The 20,199-nt window shown below is 46.2% G+C and overlaps 1 protein-coding gene across 5 annotated transcripts in view; it reads left to right on the top strand.

The window, feature by feature from the left end:
* Positions 1 to 20,199, top strand: part of DCDC2C (doublecortin domain containing 2C) — a 119,467-nt gene that overhangs the window by 68,747 nt on the left and 30,521 nt on the right. For 2 of the 5 annotated variants that reach the window (XM_087863888.1, XM_087863887.1), the window contains 2 exons: positions 13,517 to 13,564; positions 16,840 to 16,945. In XM_087863888.1, coding sequence (XP_087720014.1) covers positions 13,517 to 13,564; positions 16,840 to 16,863 — 72 coding nt within the window. In that variant the 3' untranslated portion in view covers positions 16,864 to 16,945. Of the gene's footprint in view, positions 1 to 2,868; positions 3,748 to 13,516; positions 13,565 to 16,839; positions 16,946 to 20,199 lie in introns of those variants that run through there. The other 3 variants (XM_045788916.2, XM_045788915.2, XM_087863886.1) reach the window with 2 other exon arrangements.

Genomic DNA, 20,199 nt, shown 5'->3' with positions numbered 1-20,199 from the left:
TGGGGTTTTTTTCTTCGAAAGCTAATGTGTTTTTAGCAGTATTATTGGGGTATAATCTGCATACACTGGGATCTGGGGATTTTGGCAAATGCATACAAGCACACCGTTAGTGGTGAGCAGACGATGGGTCTCCGTCCTTTGGCAACTTTCTAACTTCCAAAACTTCGCCCTTTAATTCTAGGTGCTCAGCTGCTCTGAGCGGCCAGCTTCCAACCTGAGCCGAGCGCCTGTGGTTTTCTGCAGCCAGAGCCCCAGTGGGGGGGAGCCTCGCCGGCCGGAGGTGCAAGATCACTGCTCCCCGTCCGCAGAGAATCCTCTTCTGTTTCTGTCCCCCTTTGGTGCTTTCAAGGGCTGTCATAGCTGTTTTTAAGAACCGTAATAATTTCTTTTGTTTTATAATTCTAATTGGCAGGAAGAATCACCTGACTCGCCACTTCCTACCATGTTTCCCTTCTTGGGTCCATTTTATCTCCTTTTTCAAGATTAAAGTCTAATTTATGTGCAGTGAACCTCGACCTTCTCCGTGTGGCGTTCTAGGAGTTTGGGAACACGCATGGTCATGTACCCACCCACTCGGACGAGTACGGGACGTCCACTACCCCCAACTCCCCCGTGCCTCTCATAGTCGGCCACCTGTCCTTCCTCTCCTCCCACCTGACCCAGCCGCCACTCCGCGGCTTTCTGTCCTGAGCTCCTGCCTTTTCCACAGTGTCATAGAACAGAACTTGGGTAGTATGTCCACTTACTGTGACATATGTGGGATTTGTGGAATGGCCCGGAAGCTGGTGGCCCGGCCGTGAAAGAATTCACTGGAGGCAGAACAAAGGAGATAGACGCTTATTGGATACACTGCAAGGGAGCAGTGGGCAGGACCGCAAAGGGGAGACCGTCCACCAGGAGGCGGCGGTGGTGGGGCTGTAGTCAAGGGGGGAAGGTGAGGAAGTATGGAAATGTATGGAATTTTCCTTTTTTGGTACCCGTGCCTGGTTGTAAGTAGTCCTCGGTCAGTGAGGGCCTACGGATATTTCGAGGTGGGTCTCCTGGTGAGTCTGCACTCAGCCAGTGCTCGCTGTGTGCCCTTTCTGCCTCACGCGGGTTCCCCTGCTCGAGTCCGGGGCCTGAAAGCAGCGTCTACAGGATTCATCTGTCTTGTAGGCACCAACCAGCTGTCCCTTTCACGTGCCGAGCAGTGTTCCACGTTACTGATGTGACGCTGCGTGTTTGTCCATCCCCCAGTCGGAGGACTTTGGGTTGTGCCCAGACTTTTGCAATTTTGAAAAGAGCTGCCGTGGGGACTTAGGCACCGATTGGCTAAGTACCCAGGAGTGAGGTTGCTGGGTTTTGTGGTAAAAACATATCTAAATCTGTGCCGTAAAGAACCGTCCAACTTTCCCTCAGCAGCTGCCCCGCCCTCCTGGAAGAGACCCTCTTGTTCATGATGTACTGTCTTCCTTTGCACACAGTTAGGGTCTGTGAAGGGTCCTGGCGTCTGTTCTCTTGAGGGTAAGTCTTCTCTTTTCTTGCGATGCCTTTGTCTGGTTTGATATCAGGGTGAGGCAGGCCCCAGAAAGGAACCCCTAGTGGTGTCTTCTCATGGTCACGCTGGGGTTTTGGAAAGAACGCCCCAGAGGTGACGTGCCCTTCTTGTATCATACTGGGGGACGATGTGGTGTCCCTAGTAACGGCAGCCTTCATTCTTGGGTGACATGCTGTTTATCAGGTTCTCTGTAAACGTACTATTCCTGCCTTTCCGACTCTGTGTGTCGGAAGCGAGTTGCTAAGTCTCGCCTTCAAAGGAGGTAAAGTATGAATTCACCACCACCTCGTGGGGAATATTTGCTTCTTATCTCCAATTTAGTTGTTTGTTCGACCATTTATTCACATCATTATGGACTTCTGTGTATTTATTTTCTGTTTTGGGTTCTGATCCATTATTACATCATTTGTTGTTCTAATCGCTCTACTTTGGCCCTTGTAATGTTTTCAGCCTGGCTTCTGGATCCTTTGACATGTTTTGTTATCTTAAGACTTTCTTTTTTTTTGTTACCACAGGTTCCTCCAGGCCCCTCTGTTTTCTCTGCCCTGGACTTGGAACCAGCCATTCACCCTGGCTGTTCGCCCCCAGGCTTGCTGTACTCCCCGATCTGATCTGCGTGCCTGAAATCTTCTTACCCTTTGTCTTCCCCCCATGCTCTGCCCCAGGGTAGCTGGTGCTCAGGCCCCGTCTCTCCTTGGCTGAGTTTGTCTGTACTGGATTCTAGGCTAGTTGGTTTCCCTGTGGTCTCAGCTCTGAGAAGTTCAAGAAAATTGTAATTTCATAGATTTTTTTCACTTTTTCTTATTGTTAGGATAGGAGGGACTTTCCTTCCAGTTTTCCACTCTGCACAGTAAAGCTGGGTCCTTTCTGACATGGAAAGTGTTGGGGAGGATGAGATGGTGGTGGACAGCTTGGTGTGGCCCACAGGAATCAGTGGGAACTGGGTCCAATGGTCCTGCTCTCCAGCTTGGTCCCTGAACTGCCTGAGGTGAAAAGTCCAGCAGACTGGGGGCTAGACCCTGAGGCCAGACGAGCGGAGCTTTTCTCATCCATGGGGATCCATGGGATTTGCTGATCTTGGTCTGGACTCGCAGGCCAGGCCAGAGTCAAGGTGGGACTTGCCGTTTCATGGAAAGGTTGGCAGCCTTCAGTGCAGGTGTCATGTTTTGGGAAATCATTGCTGAGTGCACTAATATCCCTAGTAGACTAAACTTTGTGGCAGACTTCAGTCCTCAGGGGCCGGTTGTGGCGAGTGTCCCAGTCCTGAGGACTCCTGTGTATAGTTCAGAGAACAAAGTTTCAGCTGCTAACACTGATGGTTTCTATTTCAGGAAGACAATTCACGAATGTCTTTTAAGAAAAGGGTTCCCTTAAGACACAACACAAAGAAAAAAGGTATGTCACGTAGATGGTGAAGAATAGAAATGTGTATATTCTGTAATAATTCAGCCATGGATGAGGGTACTGGTATGATCCTATCACAAACAGCTAGTCATGCTTGTCTCTTGAAATATAGTTAAAATATGCAGAGAGCAGTTGATAGACAAAAGGTCTTACTTCTTGCCCGCCATCCCTTTCTGGCCCCCACCGCACCCCCATAATAATAACATCACCAAATTAGAAATTCTCCCCTAAATTGTTTTCATAACTGTTTACTTATAATTTTTTAGATTTGTAGTTTTATGTATTTTAAAAATGTTTTTAAAGATTTATGTATTTGACACAGAGAGAGAACATGAGCACGAGAGGGGCAGAGGGAGAGGGAGAAGCAGACTCCCCACTGAGCAGGGAGCCTGATGCGGGGCTTGAACCCAGGACCTTGGGATCATTACTTGAGCCAAAGGCACCCCTAGATTTGTAGTTTTAAAAGCGGTTTGATGTATAGACCTTTCTGGTGTAACATATTGGCCATGAAGAGTAGAACGGACATTTTATAGTATTAAATGACATGAAGCTTGGGAAAGGCTTTGCAAATTGTAAAAATCCTGCGGACATATGAACTGCTTGTCTTTTCGTTATGTAAGTTGGGTATTTTACAGATGAGGGGCTGAGGCCCAGAGTGGGTAGGTATCCTTTCCAAGGTCACATGTTACGTCCCGTTTCGGAATTCTCCTGTTGCAGCAGAACTTGGACGGTGTGCCTTTCAGGGTCTGAAGGTCTCGTATCCGTGGGTAGGGCACGACCCTGCCGTACATGCCATAACCTTGAATGGTGGCTCGGATCTTTAGCAGTAACTACTGTGCTCTTTGGTTGTGATTTAGTTCCCCAAACAGAACAGCTGCAGCCCTTTCCCTTGGAAGTGCGGTGATCACAGTTCCATGAGATAATAGTGTCTTCTGAGATGACGTCATAGCAGGGATTCCCCAGCTCTGTTTGTTGCCCCCACTCCTTCCGTGGCCTGTGTGTGACGACCCGGGCATTGTTCGCCTTGAAGGAAGATAGAGGGGTGTCTACACAGGAGAGGCTGAAGGGAGCTCTGCTGGCTCGTAGGGAGGAGATGCGCCCAAACTCCCCGGTCCTGTGGGTGGGCCGTCACCTCTCATGTCTCACCGACTGATGTCTCTTAGCATTGTTCACGGCTAAATAAGTGAGCTGTCGGGAGAGCCTTGAGGGTTCTATGTGAAGGAGAAGAACACTGGGTTTTTGTTGGGTAGGGCCGCCGAGGAACAGAGGGGGATGGCGTCTGGGGTCCAGCAAGACTGGGGTAAAGAAGGGGCGGTGGTTTTCAGGCTCCAAGACGGTAGTGAGGTTCCTTGTGCTAACTGACCTTTTATACTATTTCCCACCTGTGGGCTGGGAGTGGGGGGCACAGGCCGACTGAGGACCCACCCTACCTTATTATGTTTGGGGCTTCAATTTTAAATTTTCATTGTAATTGCTCATACCTCCACAATTGAAATCTTTCAACAATTTCTTTCTTTTTTTTTTAAAGATTTTATTTATTTGAGAGAGAGAGTGAGAGAGCGAGCGAGCTTGAGCAGGGGGAGGGGCAGAGGGAGAAGCAGACTCCCTGCTGAGCAGTGAGCCCGACGGAGGGCTCGATCCCAGGACCCTGAGATCAATGACCTGACCTGAAGGCAGGCGCTTAACTGACTGAGACCCAGGTGTCCGTCAACAACAATTTCTAATAGAATCAACAGTGAATGTTGGGGAATGCCGACCTCTTGATTTCCGACTCTTCTTGGTGACTTAAGAGGAAAGTCATCATCAGTGTGATAAACGCCAACAAGATGATCAGAGAATCGTTTGCTTCGTTTTAAAGAGAAAAGGTGCTTTACAAAGTGCATCCCTTGAATGGTACGACTGGAAGGTGGGGTTTGCCTGTCACGGGGCGGGTGTGAGGGCCCCCGATCGCCACCACGGCCAGAAGGGAGCCGGCTGGGCACCACGGGTAAGTTGGCCCGAGTGTCCGTTCCACTGCAGAGTATGGGTCTGAACCATGGCATCTCAGTGGGTTATTTGATTTGTAACTGAAGGATGCTCTTCAGGTGACGGTTCACGCCACAGAAATCTCCGTGGACAGAACCCAACCCAGCTCCCTCTCCCAGCCCCTCCTGTGCCCTTCCCCGCGCTCAAGGTCTGCAGTACTTAAAAAAAAATCCCATTAAATGCTTCAGGCTTTTATGGAGCCTGAAGTATAGGAGACGTACACTGAACCATCTGCTTTAACAGCACTTAAAATACGCACAGATTCCAGAAACACCTTCATAGACATTTCCTTTTGATTTTTATTTTCATTTCAACAACCTCGCCAGGTGACAATCCTCATTTTCCAGAGGAGAGCAGAATGACGACCCGCCTTGTCCTCGGTGACACAGGTGACAGAAGAAACAGCAGAAATTCCCGCCAATCCGTTTCTCTTCCCCTCACCCCCCATTGTCAGCGAGGTGCGGTGCTGGGCCGAGGCGCCGTCCGGATGGAGGGCTTGCCCCTCACGCCAGCACTGAGTCGTCTTGAGGAGATGGCTCTGAGTGATTTTATGACCCCTCTGGGTTGTTTCCAAGTGGCCAGGTTACCCCTGGGCTCTGCTCCGTGGATCTCTGGTTCAATGACAGCCTTCAAGTTCTCCGGGCACTTTTTTACTCAAGTAGAGGCCACAGGGCTGTTGGGGTTAAGCAGCCAGTCTGAGGCCACCGGTGATTGTGGCCCAGTGCAAAGATTTATTTGGGAGAAGGGAATGAGCCCATTTCACACTTCACTTAGAAAAAGTCACCTTTCCTACTGAAAGCTTGTGGCCGTTAGTGGCCATCTGTCCTATCAACCTCCGGAGAAGTAGATGCTTGAGGCCCTGGAGTTCTGGCCAGTTGTAACCCCCATTTCCAGAACAGTGCTGTGCGTTCTTACATTTTGTCTGTGTTTGCAAGATTTGTTTTTCTGGGGCCATGAGGCCATTGTAAGTCCCTGAGGTTTAATCCAAGGTGGTAATAAGTTCATTTGTTTGTTTTATGTTACTGGGAATCGTTTTTGGCTGTGTCCCATTGCTGTTATTTTTGCTTGTTTTTGAGAATTGGGAAGTAGAGGGATATTCGAAGTGAAGGAACAAAAGAATCAGAAGAAGAAACCGATATTTTTTCCATTTTGATTTTCAACCTTTTTACTTTGCTTCAAAGTGTTCCCCGTTCCGGGGAAAAGCCAGGGAACAAGCATGATGGCTCCTAGTGCCCGGGTGCCTGGCTCAGAAACTCCCTTTGCAGCCTGCATGCAATGGGCCCTCATCTGTCGCTCCCTGTGTGCGGACGGCCTGGCAGCCCCCAGGCGGAGTGTGGCCAGGCTGGACGCTTGGACTCTTTGGAGTTTTCATTAGATGTCTTTTTTTTTCTTCCTATGATTTTAGTAAATCTGGGAACTTAAGAATCATTTAAAATAAAATTGTAACGTACTGATTGTCATTCAAAGAGCTGCTGATGTTTGCTGAGATTTAGGTCCAGCAGGCAGGACGGGCCTCATAAAGCACGGAGAACGTGGACCCAGTGACCGGCTTGCCTTTTTGATCAACACGTCTTTAGGTCAAAAGCACCTCATGATTTTGTGTGCTTTTCTTAAGCATGGTCTGTTTTGACTGCCTCTTTTGACTTGTGCTAGCAGCCTGCTCTGGCCAAATTATTATGACCGTTTAACTTTTATAACTCTGATTTCACATCTTTGGGTACATCGAGGGGACTTCCTTGCCAGAACCAGGCTTCTGCTCATTCCCTGCTGTGTTTATGAGTTTCATCAGGGCGACTCTGAGCGGATTAGTGATTGGGTGTCAGGGCTGTCAGCCCTCACGGCCCCTTCCCTCTCTCCCCACCCCTCAGTGGGTCCGTCCCTGCTTTTCTCTCTCCCTATGGGGGGGCCTAGTGGATAAAGCCTTGCTCTGGGAGCTGTTACCCGTTCTTTATACCGTCGTGTGAAGCTAAGTTGGTGTCCCAGCTTCCCTTGCACGTGGAAGCCACCTTTGCTTGAAGACGCTGACTGTCGGTAAGTAGGTGTGGGATGGAAGTAGTTGAGCTCTGAGGCGTGTGAGGCCAGCCCTAGTCGGTACGGGAGCGTGTTCACCGAGCAGAAAATGACTCCACTGAATACACATCTTATTTGACCCGGGAGAAGGAACACTGCGAGAAAAGCAGATGGTCACCGTTGGCTTTGGTGTCGGGCCTGGTTTGCGTTTCCCCGTGGACCCCTCAGCGTGTCTGGGGGCTTCTGCGTGGTCTTCGGTCTTCGGTAGGCGGCAACTTAGCCAGGGGCATTTCTTTCCATTCCGTGCATTATGAGTGCTGTTATTTGAAAGGTTTTATTGGCCAATTCGTTTAGTGATATTCTCTGATCTTTGATGTCGGTTTAAAATGGTGCTCAGACTCAACCTGGTACAGAGGACAGTGAGCGCTGAGCACCCACAAGTAGCCCTGGAACCTGCCGTCTCCCGGCGGTCGGCTCGGACCAGGCCCAGGGGCCTCGGTGCTCACGGCAAGAGCAGGCGGAGGCTTTCGACACTCCCCTCGGGTTCGAGTTGGGCCGAGTTTGTGAAATCTGAGTGTGGTTCACCTGCTCCCCCAGCTCTTCTCAGCTGACGGGCGAGCGTGCGAGGAGCTGCCCCATCCCTCGCGATGCTGCCCACGCCGGGAGATTGACTTTAGTTCACTGGGGTTGTTCGAGTTTTGAATCTAATCTTTGCCTTTAGACAGAACTCGAGCCGAGTGATTCTAGAGAAAAGTGTTCACTACGCTTCTCTCTTTAGATACTTTCCTTACTCCTGAACCTAAGTTGTTTCTGAGACCCTAGGATCGCTCTTTCTTGTGCCCCCAACTCAGTTCCTGTATAGTAATCGACCTATAGTCGTTCTTGGGACGAACTGTGGTTTGGTTGCAGAGAACCACAATGAAGCAATACTCTAGTAAAGTGAATATTGCAATAAAGCAAAGTCAGACGAAGGTTTTGGTTTCCTACTGTGTAGAAAAGTTACATTACATACTATGTTGTAGTCTGTTAAGTGTGTAATAGCATTATGTTTTAAAAAATCTACGTACTTTAACTAAGAAATCCTTTAGTTTTTTATAATAATATTTTTTAATTTATTTTATTTTATTATATTATGTTAGTCACCATACAGTACATCCCTCGTTTTTTTTTCTTTTCAAACATTTTTTGTTTTACAATGCTGCAAAAAGAAATTCTTATAAAAGAGCCAAATAATACAGAAATAGAGACTAAGTATAAATTTCCTCTTTATCTGCCCATTCCCACAATATCACTCTTCCCACCATAGGCAACCACTAGTTTCAGTTTGGTCTGTGCTGTCACAGACCTTTTTTCTATGCATCTGTATTTTATACATGTATACGCACATACACCTTTTTTTTTTAAATAAACTAAACTTTAAGAATCACTGTGCAATTTGCTTCACTTATCAATATGTTGGGAAAATTTTCTGTATCAGTGTATGTACATCTCTCCTTTCTAAAATAATTTCATAATATAGATATGCCATAATCATTTAATAATTCCCAAATCAGGGGCTTCAAAGTTATTTGCAGTTTTTTATTATAAACAATCAATATCATTGTACATACATGTGTATACACAAATGTGATTTTTTCAATAGGATGGATTACTAGGAGAAATGCTATGTTTAAAAGTATGAAAGTTTTTAAGCTCCATCTATTTACACAAATATCCACACTGTGTTTCTCTATGTATTTCCTAACAATGAAAATTAATTATCTTAATTTTTACCAAATTGATAATAAAAATTTTGATATGTTAACTTCTATTTCCCTAATTACTAGTGAGATTGGCCATCATTTCACCTATCTGTTGCCTAATCTTCATATTAAAGGAAGTACAAACTATGGTTATGGGAATTTAGAAACTAGATTTTAGTCCCGGGTTTGTAATTAGCTTTGCAGACTTTGATCAGCTAAATTACCCTTCTTCTTTTTTTTTTTTATGTTTTTTTATTATATTATGTTAGTCACCATACAGTACATCCCTGGTTTCCGATGTAAAGCTCGATGATTCATTAGTTGCGTATAACACCCAGTGCACCATGCAATATGTGCCCTCCTTACTACCCATCACCGGTCTATCCCATTCCCCCACCCCCTCCCCTCTGAAGCCCTCAGTTTGCTTCTCAGCGTCCATAGTCTCTCATGCTTCATTCCCCCTTCTGATTACCCCCCTTTCTTTATCCCTTTCTTCTCAGAAGAAATCCTTTATTGCTAAAAAATACTCTCATCTGAGATTTGGTGAGTGGTAATCACTGCTCATAGATCACCGTATCACATATAACAACAATGAAAAAGTTTGAAATATTACAAGAATTACCAAAACGTGACATGGAGACATGAGGAAATGCTGTTGGAACAATGGTGCTGACAGACACCTTGACGCAGGGTTGCCACCTTCAATTTGTAAAAAAAAAAAACCAAGCTGACAAAAAACAGGAAAACAAAACAAAAAAACCCCAGTATCTGCAAAGTGCAATAAAATGAGGTCTGTCTGAAAGTGAAGCCCCTCTCCACTTTCGTAGGATTAATAATGTTAGCTTGATTAAATGATCTTTCATGTTCGTAAAAACTGTTTCTTGGTGTCTATAAAAAGGTTGAGTTTATATGGCTGCTTTCCTCTTCAGTGATGGGACACCATGTGCCTTGTACACAGCGGTGGAGGAAGACGGCCCATGTCCTTTGTCTTACCTGAGAGTCATGAAAATAGGGTGTAGGCTTTCTCCTCCAAAATGTTCTTGTGGAGAACCTATCCTTGGCTACATTAATACTGATAAGAGAACATTAATATATGATAACTTATAGATTATATTTAAACAATTTGGGAATTGATAAGGAGAAGCAAAGTGTTAATCAGAGGAACTGAGCGTTCAAATGAACCTTAATAGCTTAATCAATGATGTGTGTGGAGGGAAGTGTGCTGGACTGAGAGCTCGGGGGCCAAGTACCCGCCCCGCCCCCGGGGATCTGTGACATCCAAGCAAGTCACTCAAACTCTTCAAACATTGTTTTCCTCATTGATAGCACATGGCATGTTGTGATGTTACATGAGGGAAGTAATCTAAAGGTATACTGGGAACTCGAAACCGCGTACAAACCTACGGCCATTCTTCATTCTGTGCTTTCTTCTCTTGGAACTCCCCTGGGTTCTGCAGGTCTGTTTGCATGTGGCGAAGAGACACCTGCGTCTGCCTGCTTGGCTGGGGGGCCCGCTCCCGCTGTGGCGTGCCCCCATCAGTGTCTCGCTTTCACTTCCAGCCATCTCTGCACACCTGGTTTGACTGGTCCTCCAGTCGACGTTTTACTGTCATTGTGTGCCAAGTGAATATTCAGGTTGAAACACTTGCTAACATTGAATGGTCCAGGAAGGGATTCTCACCTGCTTTCACCATATACTTTAGTTGAATTTCTTGGCAAATTTCACAGGAATAATACCTATAGCATAATGTGTTGTCATTCCTTTGAAATGAGATGTTTTCATCAGTATGAAGAAAAGAAGAATAAATAGTTTATAACATGATGGGGATTTAGTCTAGGAGGGGGCCCTAAAGATCCAATAGCCCCCGGCCCCCATCACCTCTGCAATTTCTCTTCTGATGAGGTTCTAGTCCCACTACTATCTGGGTCTTATTTTTTATGTGTAAAATAAAAGGTAAGGACAAAATCACCGGTTTTCAGTCTTTAAAAGGAACATTGGAATGTTTTACAGTGGAGAACCCGAGGGGTCAAGGTTAGTACCTCCAGTGATAAAGTGATGTCGATCTCATATACCTGCTGGTAGGATGCAGTAGGAAGGACACCGTGTCCCTCTGGGGCTGCTCCCCCAAATCCGTGACTCCGGTCCATTCGTGAGAAGGTGTCAGCCACACCCAGCCTGAGGGACGTTCTACAGAATACCCGGCCAGTAGTCTTCAGAAGTGGCCTGGCCAATGGGAAGGGAGGAGAGCCCAAGAAGCTGTCACCGTTGGGAGGACACTAGGAGACAAGAGCACTGGCTGAAAGGTGCTATGGTGAATTGGGTCCAGAACAGAAAAAGGATATTAATGGAAAAACTGGTGGAATCCAAATAAAGCCCGTAGTTCAATAGTATTGTCTTAATGTTAATTTTAGTTTTCCTTAATGCACCGTGGTTACGTGAGATGCTAACTCCAGGTGAAGTGAGGTGGGGGGGGTGTTGGAATGCCATCAGGATTGCAGAGGGCAGTGGACATGGGTCATCATGTTGTTTGGTGCTGGTGAGGTCCAGGGTGTGGTCTTGGGAGAAGGATGGAGAACAGGCGCGCTGGGTGTGATGAGATGGCAGAGCGGAGAGACCAAGTTTGGAAGATTTGTCTCGAGTGGCTACTGAGATCCCCAAGGGCTGTGGCAGCGGCTCTGAGAGAGGGACTGAGCACTGGGAGAGTCAGGGAGAGAGTGGCCACTCCAAGGAGAGGAAGTGGCGGGTAGAGTCTGAGGACATGGACTGCGAAGGGTTTTAGGGAGGAGGAAGGGCAAACAGTCTGGACATGGCAGTGAGGGCAAGGAGGACCCGTCCGTGCTTCCGAGTGTGTGGAAGAGCTAGCGGCCATCGCTTGGGAAGACTACTGGGGAGGCTGTGTCCTCAGGAGGGTATGACTTGGGTCGTCTTTTCTGCAGGGCACTTTGAGACTTGTGTACCCCTGAGCCAGCAGTCTGCATCTGGAAGTTTATCCTAAGGCTGTAAAGTCAGGCACGTTCTTATTGTCTATTGCCAGACTTCATGTACATTACAACTTAAAACAGCAAGCGGTGGGTCTACCGGGACTTAGATTTATTTCTGTTTTAGGGGGCTTTTCTCTGTGTTCAAAATTTTCTATCATGAGCACATTTGAATACAGAAAATTAAAATTATTTTAAGAATAAAGCAGCCTATACTGGCCGCAGGCTGGCTCATTAGGTTACCCTGTTTTTCTAGGTCCCCAGGGGGAGAGGACTCCTTCAAGCCACTATCAGAGATGTTGTGAATTCAAACTACTTTTTGATTTAATTTGTAATTCCCTCTAAGGGCTTGGAAAATGTTTTTGCTGATTTATTTAAAAACATTGTAGCCCACAGAGAAATCAGACGCCTAGGTGATAGTTACAAAGTACAAAAATTAAATGCTATCTAACTCTGGGCTTCGAACTTTTGGCAAACGAATTACACCCCAAACCAACACATTGGATTTATTGTCACCAATTCGAGCCTGACATCTTAATTCATAATGAGCGGCTGCCGTCTACTGCAGCAATCACAGAAATAAGTGACAGCAAAATGAGGTTTCCAGGCAAGTGCTGACTACCGCGCTCACGACGTGTTCCCATCACGTGTACTTTAAAGCGGACAAGTGACGGAATTCTCCGTGGACAGAGGCAGGGTTTTCCTGACCTCCTCCGGCTGCTGCGGTCAGTCTGGTTCTGGGTGGCCTCTGGCCTCCCACGATGTCCTCACAACCAGCCCGCTTTTCAGACTCTGAGTTCTCGTTCCTTCTCCTCTGCCCCAGTTTTCAGATTCTGCAGCTGCTGCCGTTGGCAGTTTCATCTCTCCAATCAAATCTTGTAACAGCTTCTCGAATTTCTTCCTCCAGTGGCTGTCAGCTCCCCCGGCTGCTCTTGTCCGTCTTTTTTCATCCCACTTGCCAAAATGTCAGGCCTTCAGAACAGCCTCAGTCTAGCTCTTTGGCTCCTGAGTTCAAGTTCACTGAAGTGCTTATTAGCAAAAGTATTTCTCTGTTAATTATGCCCGTGGAGACATGGGTACACTCTCTGATAGGACTGATATTTTCATGCTATGTTCATGAGCTGGCAGAGACCCCATAAACCTCAGAATACCTGAAGTCAAAGCGAAATTGCCAGATAAGTGTTAAATGGGGCAGATCCGCCAAGCTGTGTGGCATTTATTCACACCGTACCGTGTGTAGTCGTGGGTTCTCTCTTGCAAGCGCTGACATTAAGTCATACATTTCTTTTAGTGTTTTTCATTTTAGACTGAATGTTCTATTTTTATTGCTGTTTGCTATTGGGGTTTTTGAAAGGCAGATGCTGTGTAAGTTGAGCGGGTTTACATTTTCTGGTGGTTCGTTGGGTGCCCCCGGCACCTGCAGTTTACGGTTGACTGGTGTAACTGGAGAGACTCTGTTACCTACTAAATCTTGTGTGGCGAAGGAAATGCCACCGTGTGCCCCTGACTTCCCTCAGGAAAACTACATGAGGAAGCAGTTTAAGAAAAATATGCTTTTCTTTAGAGGAAGAGAAATAAGATCACAGTTTTGCCAGTTGCCCTGTGATCTCAGAAACTACAATTTGCATAATGTTGGCATGACTTTCTGTATCATGATGCATGATTATCCTTTTACTGAAATTGGCTCTAATTCTCTCCAAACTAGTCCACATGCTTATATTCCAGCAATTCCTTTAGCCGTAGATCTTACATGTAAATCTCATGGTATGTAAACCCTTTGGTCAGTTTATTAATACCTGGATTTTTCTCTCTTTTTTAGCATCTCTCAAGAACTTCAGCAAGAATAAAAAAGTGGTTCCATTTCCTGGTAAGAGAGTGAATTATTGATGATCATTTGTGGGGCACGTGTGACACGTGCAGACGGCTGTTCTGGGCTCACTTTGTCCATTTGTCAGTTTCCCCGTTGAAAAGGTCCCAAGTAGGTCACTTTATGCATTGCCCCAGCCCGGGCACCCACCAGCTCTTCCGTCCACGGGCTGCCTTCCACTTGTATTATGTGGCTTTGAACAGATGACTTACTCTCATCACTAAGCAGGGACCCCTCTAAACTGTACTTTGTATGGCCTGGTTTTTCAGTGTATGGTAAGTGCAGGTTTGGGCCCACCATATGGTGGTGCTGTCTGTCAGCCCACAGTTCGGTCCAGGCATTAGGTAATTACTGCAATATTTCACTTCATACCCTTCTAATATTTTGTAAAAAAAAAATGCAAAAGAGAAAAACTAAAGCTCCTCAAACTTGTGACAAGAAGTACAGATTTCAGACAGGAGACTTGGGACAGAGGTGCGCACCCAAGTGACGACACACTTTTAGCCCCACGTAGAGGTCCACTGGGTCGTGCACTCAGCTCTGATAAGAAATGGAGCATGAGTGTGTGATGCCAGTAGCATCTTATTGGAGACTGCATTTAAAGGGCAAAGAGAGCTCAGGGAGCTTGGAAATATGTTTTATTGCATAATAATATAACATTATTTTATATTAATATTTAACATAAACATATTACATTTTATGGTAATCTAGTACTCACATAAACATGCTTTAATATCTTAATTCTATTTTTAATCTTGCACATTCTAATTTCCTATGTGTTTAGGAAGGCTTTATGTGTAGGACTGGGGACGGCTGGTTCATTCATTCTTTATTGCCTTATTCTTACATCTACATCCAACATTTTCTGAGTACCTTCTGTGTTCCGGGTTGAGCTGGGTGCTGGAGGCACAAGGCTGAGTGAGGCAGCCCTGCCCGCGTGTGGGGGCAGGCGGACCGTGAGCAGGGGTCACACCCAGCTACAGGAGGGGAGGTGCAGGAGGGCGCAAGCTGCGGAGGGGGTCCCTAGCGCTGAACGCCTCCCCTCCCTGGGGTTTGCAAAGGGCGGCTTCAGCCGAGCTGGCTCTCACCGCCTCTGCCTAGCATTTGGCACACGGTCAGGTTCCCTCGCGGCAGTTCCTAGTTCGCCCCTTTGCTGTTGAGACTCACGTGATCATGGGTGGGTCCTGATCAATGTCTACAGCTCACTGTCTGCTTTCCTTCACTCACCACCATAATCCTGCGTTTTTAAGACTCATACTTTTACCCTGTGTTTCAAGAAAGAAATAACCAGGAAAAAAAAAAAAAAAAGGAAATGACCTGAACGCAGAAAGGGGAGGGGCTTGTGCGCTACTGCTCTTAGAGGAGCCAGCCGGGACTCGCGCGCGCACAGAGGGAAGCGGTGTGGACCTGCCGGTCTGTGCAGGTGCTTGGCGAGTGCTGGTGCGTGGAGAGGAGGGCTCGGTCTTGCCCTGTCCGCGAAGCGCACTTACAGTGGGGGTGGGGCGCAGGCGCGTACACAGATGGAGCGTGGCTGGGTGTCCGGCCCAGGGGAGAGGCTGCAGGGCTGCAGAGATTGTGCAGTAAGGAGAGGATGGCTGGGGAGAGCGGAGGGTCAGCTGGGAGGCGCCAGGCCTGCGGTGTGGAGCGGGGCTCCGCAGGCGTCCATGCAGTGGTCCGTCGGAAGGGCAAGTGTGCGGCCCGATGGGAAGGGGAGGTGGAAATGCCCGTCAGACTCGCTGTAAGGTCCTCGGATGGCCGAGGAGGCTGGGCCGGGCGCGCCCCGTCTCAGGGACGGTGCACAGTGAGGGACTCTTTCTGGATTGCTCAAAGCCTGCTGGCGGGTGGAGGCTCGGCTGGGTGTCCCTGTCCCAGCCCAGATGGGTCCTGGACTTTGCAGGGCCGCCGCCTTCCCCACGGGCCTTCCAGCGAGCAGCAGGAGGAAGGTGGCGCGGACCTCACCCTCCTCAGCGCAGAGCCGGGCCATGCGGCCCAAACTGGAGTGTGGCCCGGGTGGTGGCGGGCTGGCAGGAAGGGTCTCCGGTGACCCTGCCCTCAGGGAGAAGAGGAGCCCAGCCCTGGTGGGCCTCTGGCCGACCTGGCTGCAATCTGTGTGTCATTGTGAGGGTTTGGGCTTCGTCCTGTTACCAGGTCAGAGCAGGGGTGCCAGGGGGTCAAACTGATATTGAAGGTGATGCCTTTGACTGCAGGAGGGAAGGGAAAGGTGAGAGCGCGACCGTCGCTCACAACACCCTGTGAGGTGACGGAGGCCTGGAGCGGGCGTGGGCTGCAGAGAAGGGACAGGGTTCCCTGAGATGACGAGGCCTGGAGCGGGCGTGGGCTGCAGAGAAGGGACAGGGTTCCCTGAGGTGATGGAGGCCTGGAGCAGGCGTGGGCTGCAGAGAATGGGCTTTGGAGGAGGATTCGTGGAGTTGACCAGATTGACCAGACTTGGCCACAGGTTGGATATGCGGGGCAAGGATGAAGTTGGAGTTGGGGCTCTGGTTTGGGGTCTAGGTCTTGCTTCTGCAAAGGAGAGAAAGAACAGGTTTTGAGGGAAGGCAATAGGTAAGCATGTCGGTAAGATACCTGGCTTCTCTGAGGTTCTGTGAGGACTCTCAGGGGAGACATTCTTCGACAGGTAATTTCAAATAGTTCTCTTTTCAGTGTCCAGGAGCAGCCTTTGATTCCCTATGCCCAGTGGCCTGTGTCACTGTGGAGTAGATGGTGTCATCATTGACAAATGTGGTTTGGGAAGCGATTTAATAAGTACCTCATAATCTTTCTCCTTCTATGGGTCGTTTTCATGTGCTGGTGCCTCTTCTGGAGAAAGACAGTGGCTCTGGATTCTTCTTCACTCTGATTCTTTCTTTTTGGTCTTACTAAAAGTGCCTTTTTAACCTCAGTGACCTGTAGAAAAAGCAAGAGCCTTCCCTATGGTTTTTTAGTTTTTACACAACTAACGAATATATCTATTTAATATTTGGTAAGACATCATTTATACTTGCTTCTCTTAAGCTTCTCTGATACTATCACATTCTACCTACTTTATGCTTAAGATCTTATTTCCAAGTGAGAGTAAAAGTGGTAATGTATGTAAAGCACATTGTAAGTGTGCTATTCTGTGTGAGAATTATTTTTATTAAAATATTATCACTATCAATATGAAATCAACGATACGGTATCAATGTTTGTCATTTTATGATCTATTTTACTTGGTTTAGATGGCTTATTATGTTTATTGGTGATTTTGTTTTATTTTGTTTACTGAAAACAAGAAAAAGAACCATATGACATTCTAGAGGAAAAAAACACACCTGTACCACTAGAAATCCCAGTAAAAATAGAAGACCAAAGAGAACCACCAATGGGACAACAATCACAAGAATCATCATCGACACAATCAGAAGAGCAACCTGAGGAACAAACATTGCCCAAACAGCCACCTTTGGGACAACTGTCCCAAGAACAGATACCTGACAAGCAAGAATCATTTGAGCAGCCACCTTTGGGACAACTGTCCCAAGAACAGATACCTGACAAGCAAGAATCATTTGAGCAGCCACCTTTGGGACAACCGTCCCAAGAACAGATACCTGACAAGCAAGAATCATTTGAGCAGCCACCTTTGGGACAACCGTCCCAAGAACAGATACCTGACAAGCAAGAATCATTTGAACAACCATCACTGGGACAAAAAGAGATGGCCCAGGGAGAAAAAACTAAACAACAAATACCATGAAAACAAAATATTAGCCACGTGGTTAAGAACAACAGTCAGAAGCTAGAAAGGATCATTAGGCAAATGAAAATGAAATTAGACGTTTTTTTCACATTATACAGAAGAGGTATGCTAGTACAATATGAAAATTGTGCATTCGTATTTTGGTGGCCAAAATTAAAGAAGAATGACTAAGACTAAATTCATCTGGAATTCCTTCCTCTGTTCCCTGACTATAAAGCTGGAAGGGGAGGGAAGTGATTAGTGAGACGTAATGTGTACTGCCACCTGGCTCAGACCTTCAGTTTTCACAACATCAGTCTGTATCTGGTATTCCAGAGGGACTCATCTGCCCTGAAAATGGCATATATTTACATAGTGACCTATGGTTAATTTTTCCTGTTTAAAAGTGAATTAAGGTATATTATAATTGTATCTATCATCTATATATATACATCCAAGCACATATACGTATCTCTCTCTCACACACGCCTTAGATATCAGAAATTGACAGTAGAACCCAGGGAAAGGCACATTTTTGGTGATTAAGAGAATGGACTCTCAAGTCAGATTATACAAGTTTAGCTTCTCCAGTAAGTGTGTGAACTATGTCTGTACTTCAGTTTACTCATCCATAAATTGGGGCTAATAATCACACCTAGTTCATAGGTTGCTGGGATAATTTAAAGCAATAATGTTTATTATAAAGTGCTTAGGACAGTGCTGGACACATGGAAAGCACTAAAATATGTTAGCTTTTACTGTTACTTCATTTTAGTTGTTTTTGTTTGTTATTAAATGAGAGAAGATAAGCAGACTATTCTACCCAGATTCTTTGCTATGATTATTAGTAATTTGACTCTTGTAGTTAACTGAGCTGCTTGTCCGCCAAAACAAAAATGGAAACAAGGATTTTAGGATCATCAAGGTCTTCACTGTTGTTCATTAGTTTTACAGTGTTGGCTTGTGGATGGAGAAAGGAAAGCTCTCATTTCACCATAATGATGCCTTCTTGATTTCTTGTTGGACATGCCTAGAGTGTTTATGACAGGAAGCTGTCATCACATGGAAACCACCTCCATCTCATCTTTAGCTTTTTGGTTAACTAATAAGTTTCTGGTGGAGAGCCCATCGATTCGGATCTGGCTCCATGCTTAGTACGTATTTTGGAAATATGAATTTGAAAAATAACTTTAGGACGGCATTTCCTGCTCCTTTTAGCCAGAGGCTTCTGTCCCAGTGTCCTGATGTATGTCATCGTGTGGAGAGGATGGACTAGGAGTGAGAACTGTGGGCCTCCTTTGTTGGCCATGTGGTCTTGAACATCTACTTGTCCTTTCTGAGCATCAGTTGTCTCCTGTAAAATGAGAATGTTAGAGCTGTGAGCAAATCTCGAGGTGGCAGAGGTTACAGCAGGCGTTGTTTCATGGTCACCACGGGGGTTTGGAGGCTGGTCCCAAGTCACCTGTGCTGTAGCTTTAGGTGGCCGCGCCAAGACTTGAACTCATGTGTTTCTTTCCTTTCTCCCCTAAAAAAAATTAGTTCTAAATCCACCATAATACTCAACTTGCCTTAGTATAGAATTATTGTATGAATCAAATAAAATTAAGCTCTCTGAAATTCCTGGTACTACTCTGGTGTAATATAGACTCATCTAATTTTAACGGACACATGACTACTGCTTTCTGTAAAATATCGCATCTGGACGATGTTCACATTTGGGATGTAGCTTGAGGGAGTTCTGGGTGTCAGGGAATGGACTGCTTAACTCCTTTCAGAGAGTTATTAAGTATTAAAGTCAAACAGAAAATGCAGACCCAAACAATGTCATGGCGTCTTAGCACGTTTGAAGATATGGGGCTGAGGTTGGAAGGGGAGAAGATGGACAAAGGGTCATCTTTTTCATTTCATTTCATTTCATTTCATTTCATTTCATTTCATTTCATTTCATTTCATTTCATTTCGTTTTTGATTTTTTAAAAAATTTATTTGAAGAGATAGAGACAGCCAGCGAGAGAGGGAACACAAGCAGGGGGAGTGGGAGAGGAAGAAGCAGGCTCATAGCGGAGGAGCCTGATGTGGGGCTCGATCCCATAACGCTGGGATCATGCCCTGAGCTGAAGGCAGACGCCTAACGACTGCGGCACCCAGGCGCCCCTGTTTTTGATTTTAATTCCGGTGTAGTTAACATATAGTGTTCTTTTTTATTAATATTTTTATTATATTATGTTAGTCACCATACAGTACATCCCTAGTTTTTGATGTAAAGTTCCATGATTCATTACTTGCGTATAACACCCAGTGTTCTGTTAGTTTTCTGTTGGTTTCAGGTGTACAATACAGTGATTCAACACTTCCGTCTTCAGTGCTCATCAGGATGGTGTACCTTCATCCCCATCACCTGTTTCCCCCATCCTCCTACCCACCTCGTCTCTGGTAACCACCTGGGAGCGGAAACTGCTTTTTGGCTGGTCTCCTTTATCCCCCCCTGTGTTCATTTGTTTTGTCTCTTAAATTCCACTTATGAGAAAAATCATGTGGTATTTATCTTTTTCTGGCTTATTTCACTTAGCATAATACCTTCTAGTTCCATCCATGTTGTTGCAAATGGCAGAATTTCATTCTTTTTTATGGCTGAGTAATATTCCATTGTGTGTATATATACACTATATACACACATATATGCAAACATATGCAAAAATACACACACACACTCACCACATCTTCTTTATCCATTCATCAGTTGATGGACACTTGAGCTGCTTCCATATCTTTTTTTTAAATAAATATTTTATTTATTTATTTGACAGAGAGAGAAGAGCACAAGTAGGCAGAGCAGCAGGCAGAGGGAGAGGGAGAAGCAGGCTTCCTGCTGAGCAGGGAACCCAACAAGGGGCTCGATCCCAGGACCTGGGGA

Source organism: Ursus americanus, chromosome 7, assembly GCF_024610735.1.
Source record: "Ursus americanus isolate L20-20 chromosome 7, mUrsAme1.1.p, whole genome shotgun sequence".
Taxonomy (NCBI): domain Eukaryota; kingdom Metazoa; phylum Chordata; class Mammalia; order Carnivora; family Ursidae; genus Ursus; species Ursus americanus.
The sequence above is the reverse complement of the archived record's forward strand: the minus strand, read 5'-3'. Positions and strand labels throughout refer to the sequence as shown.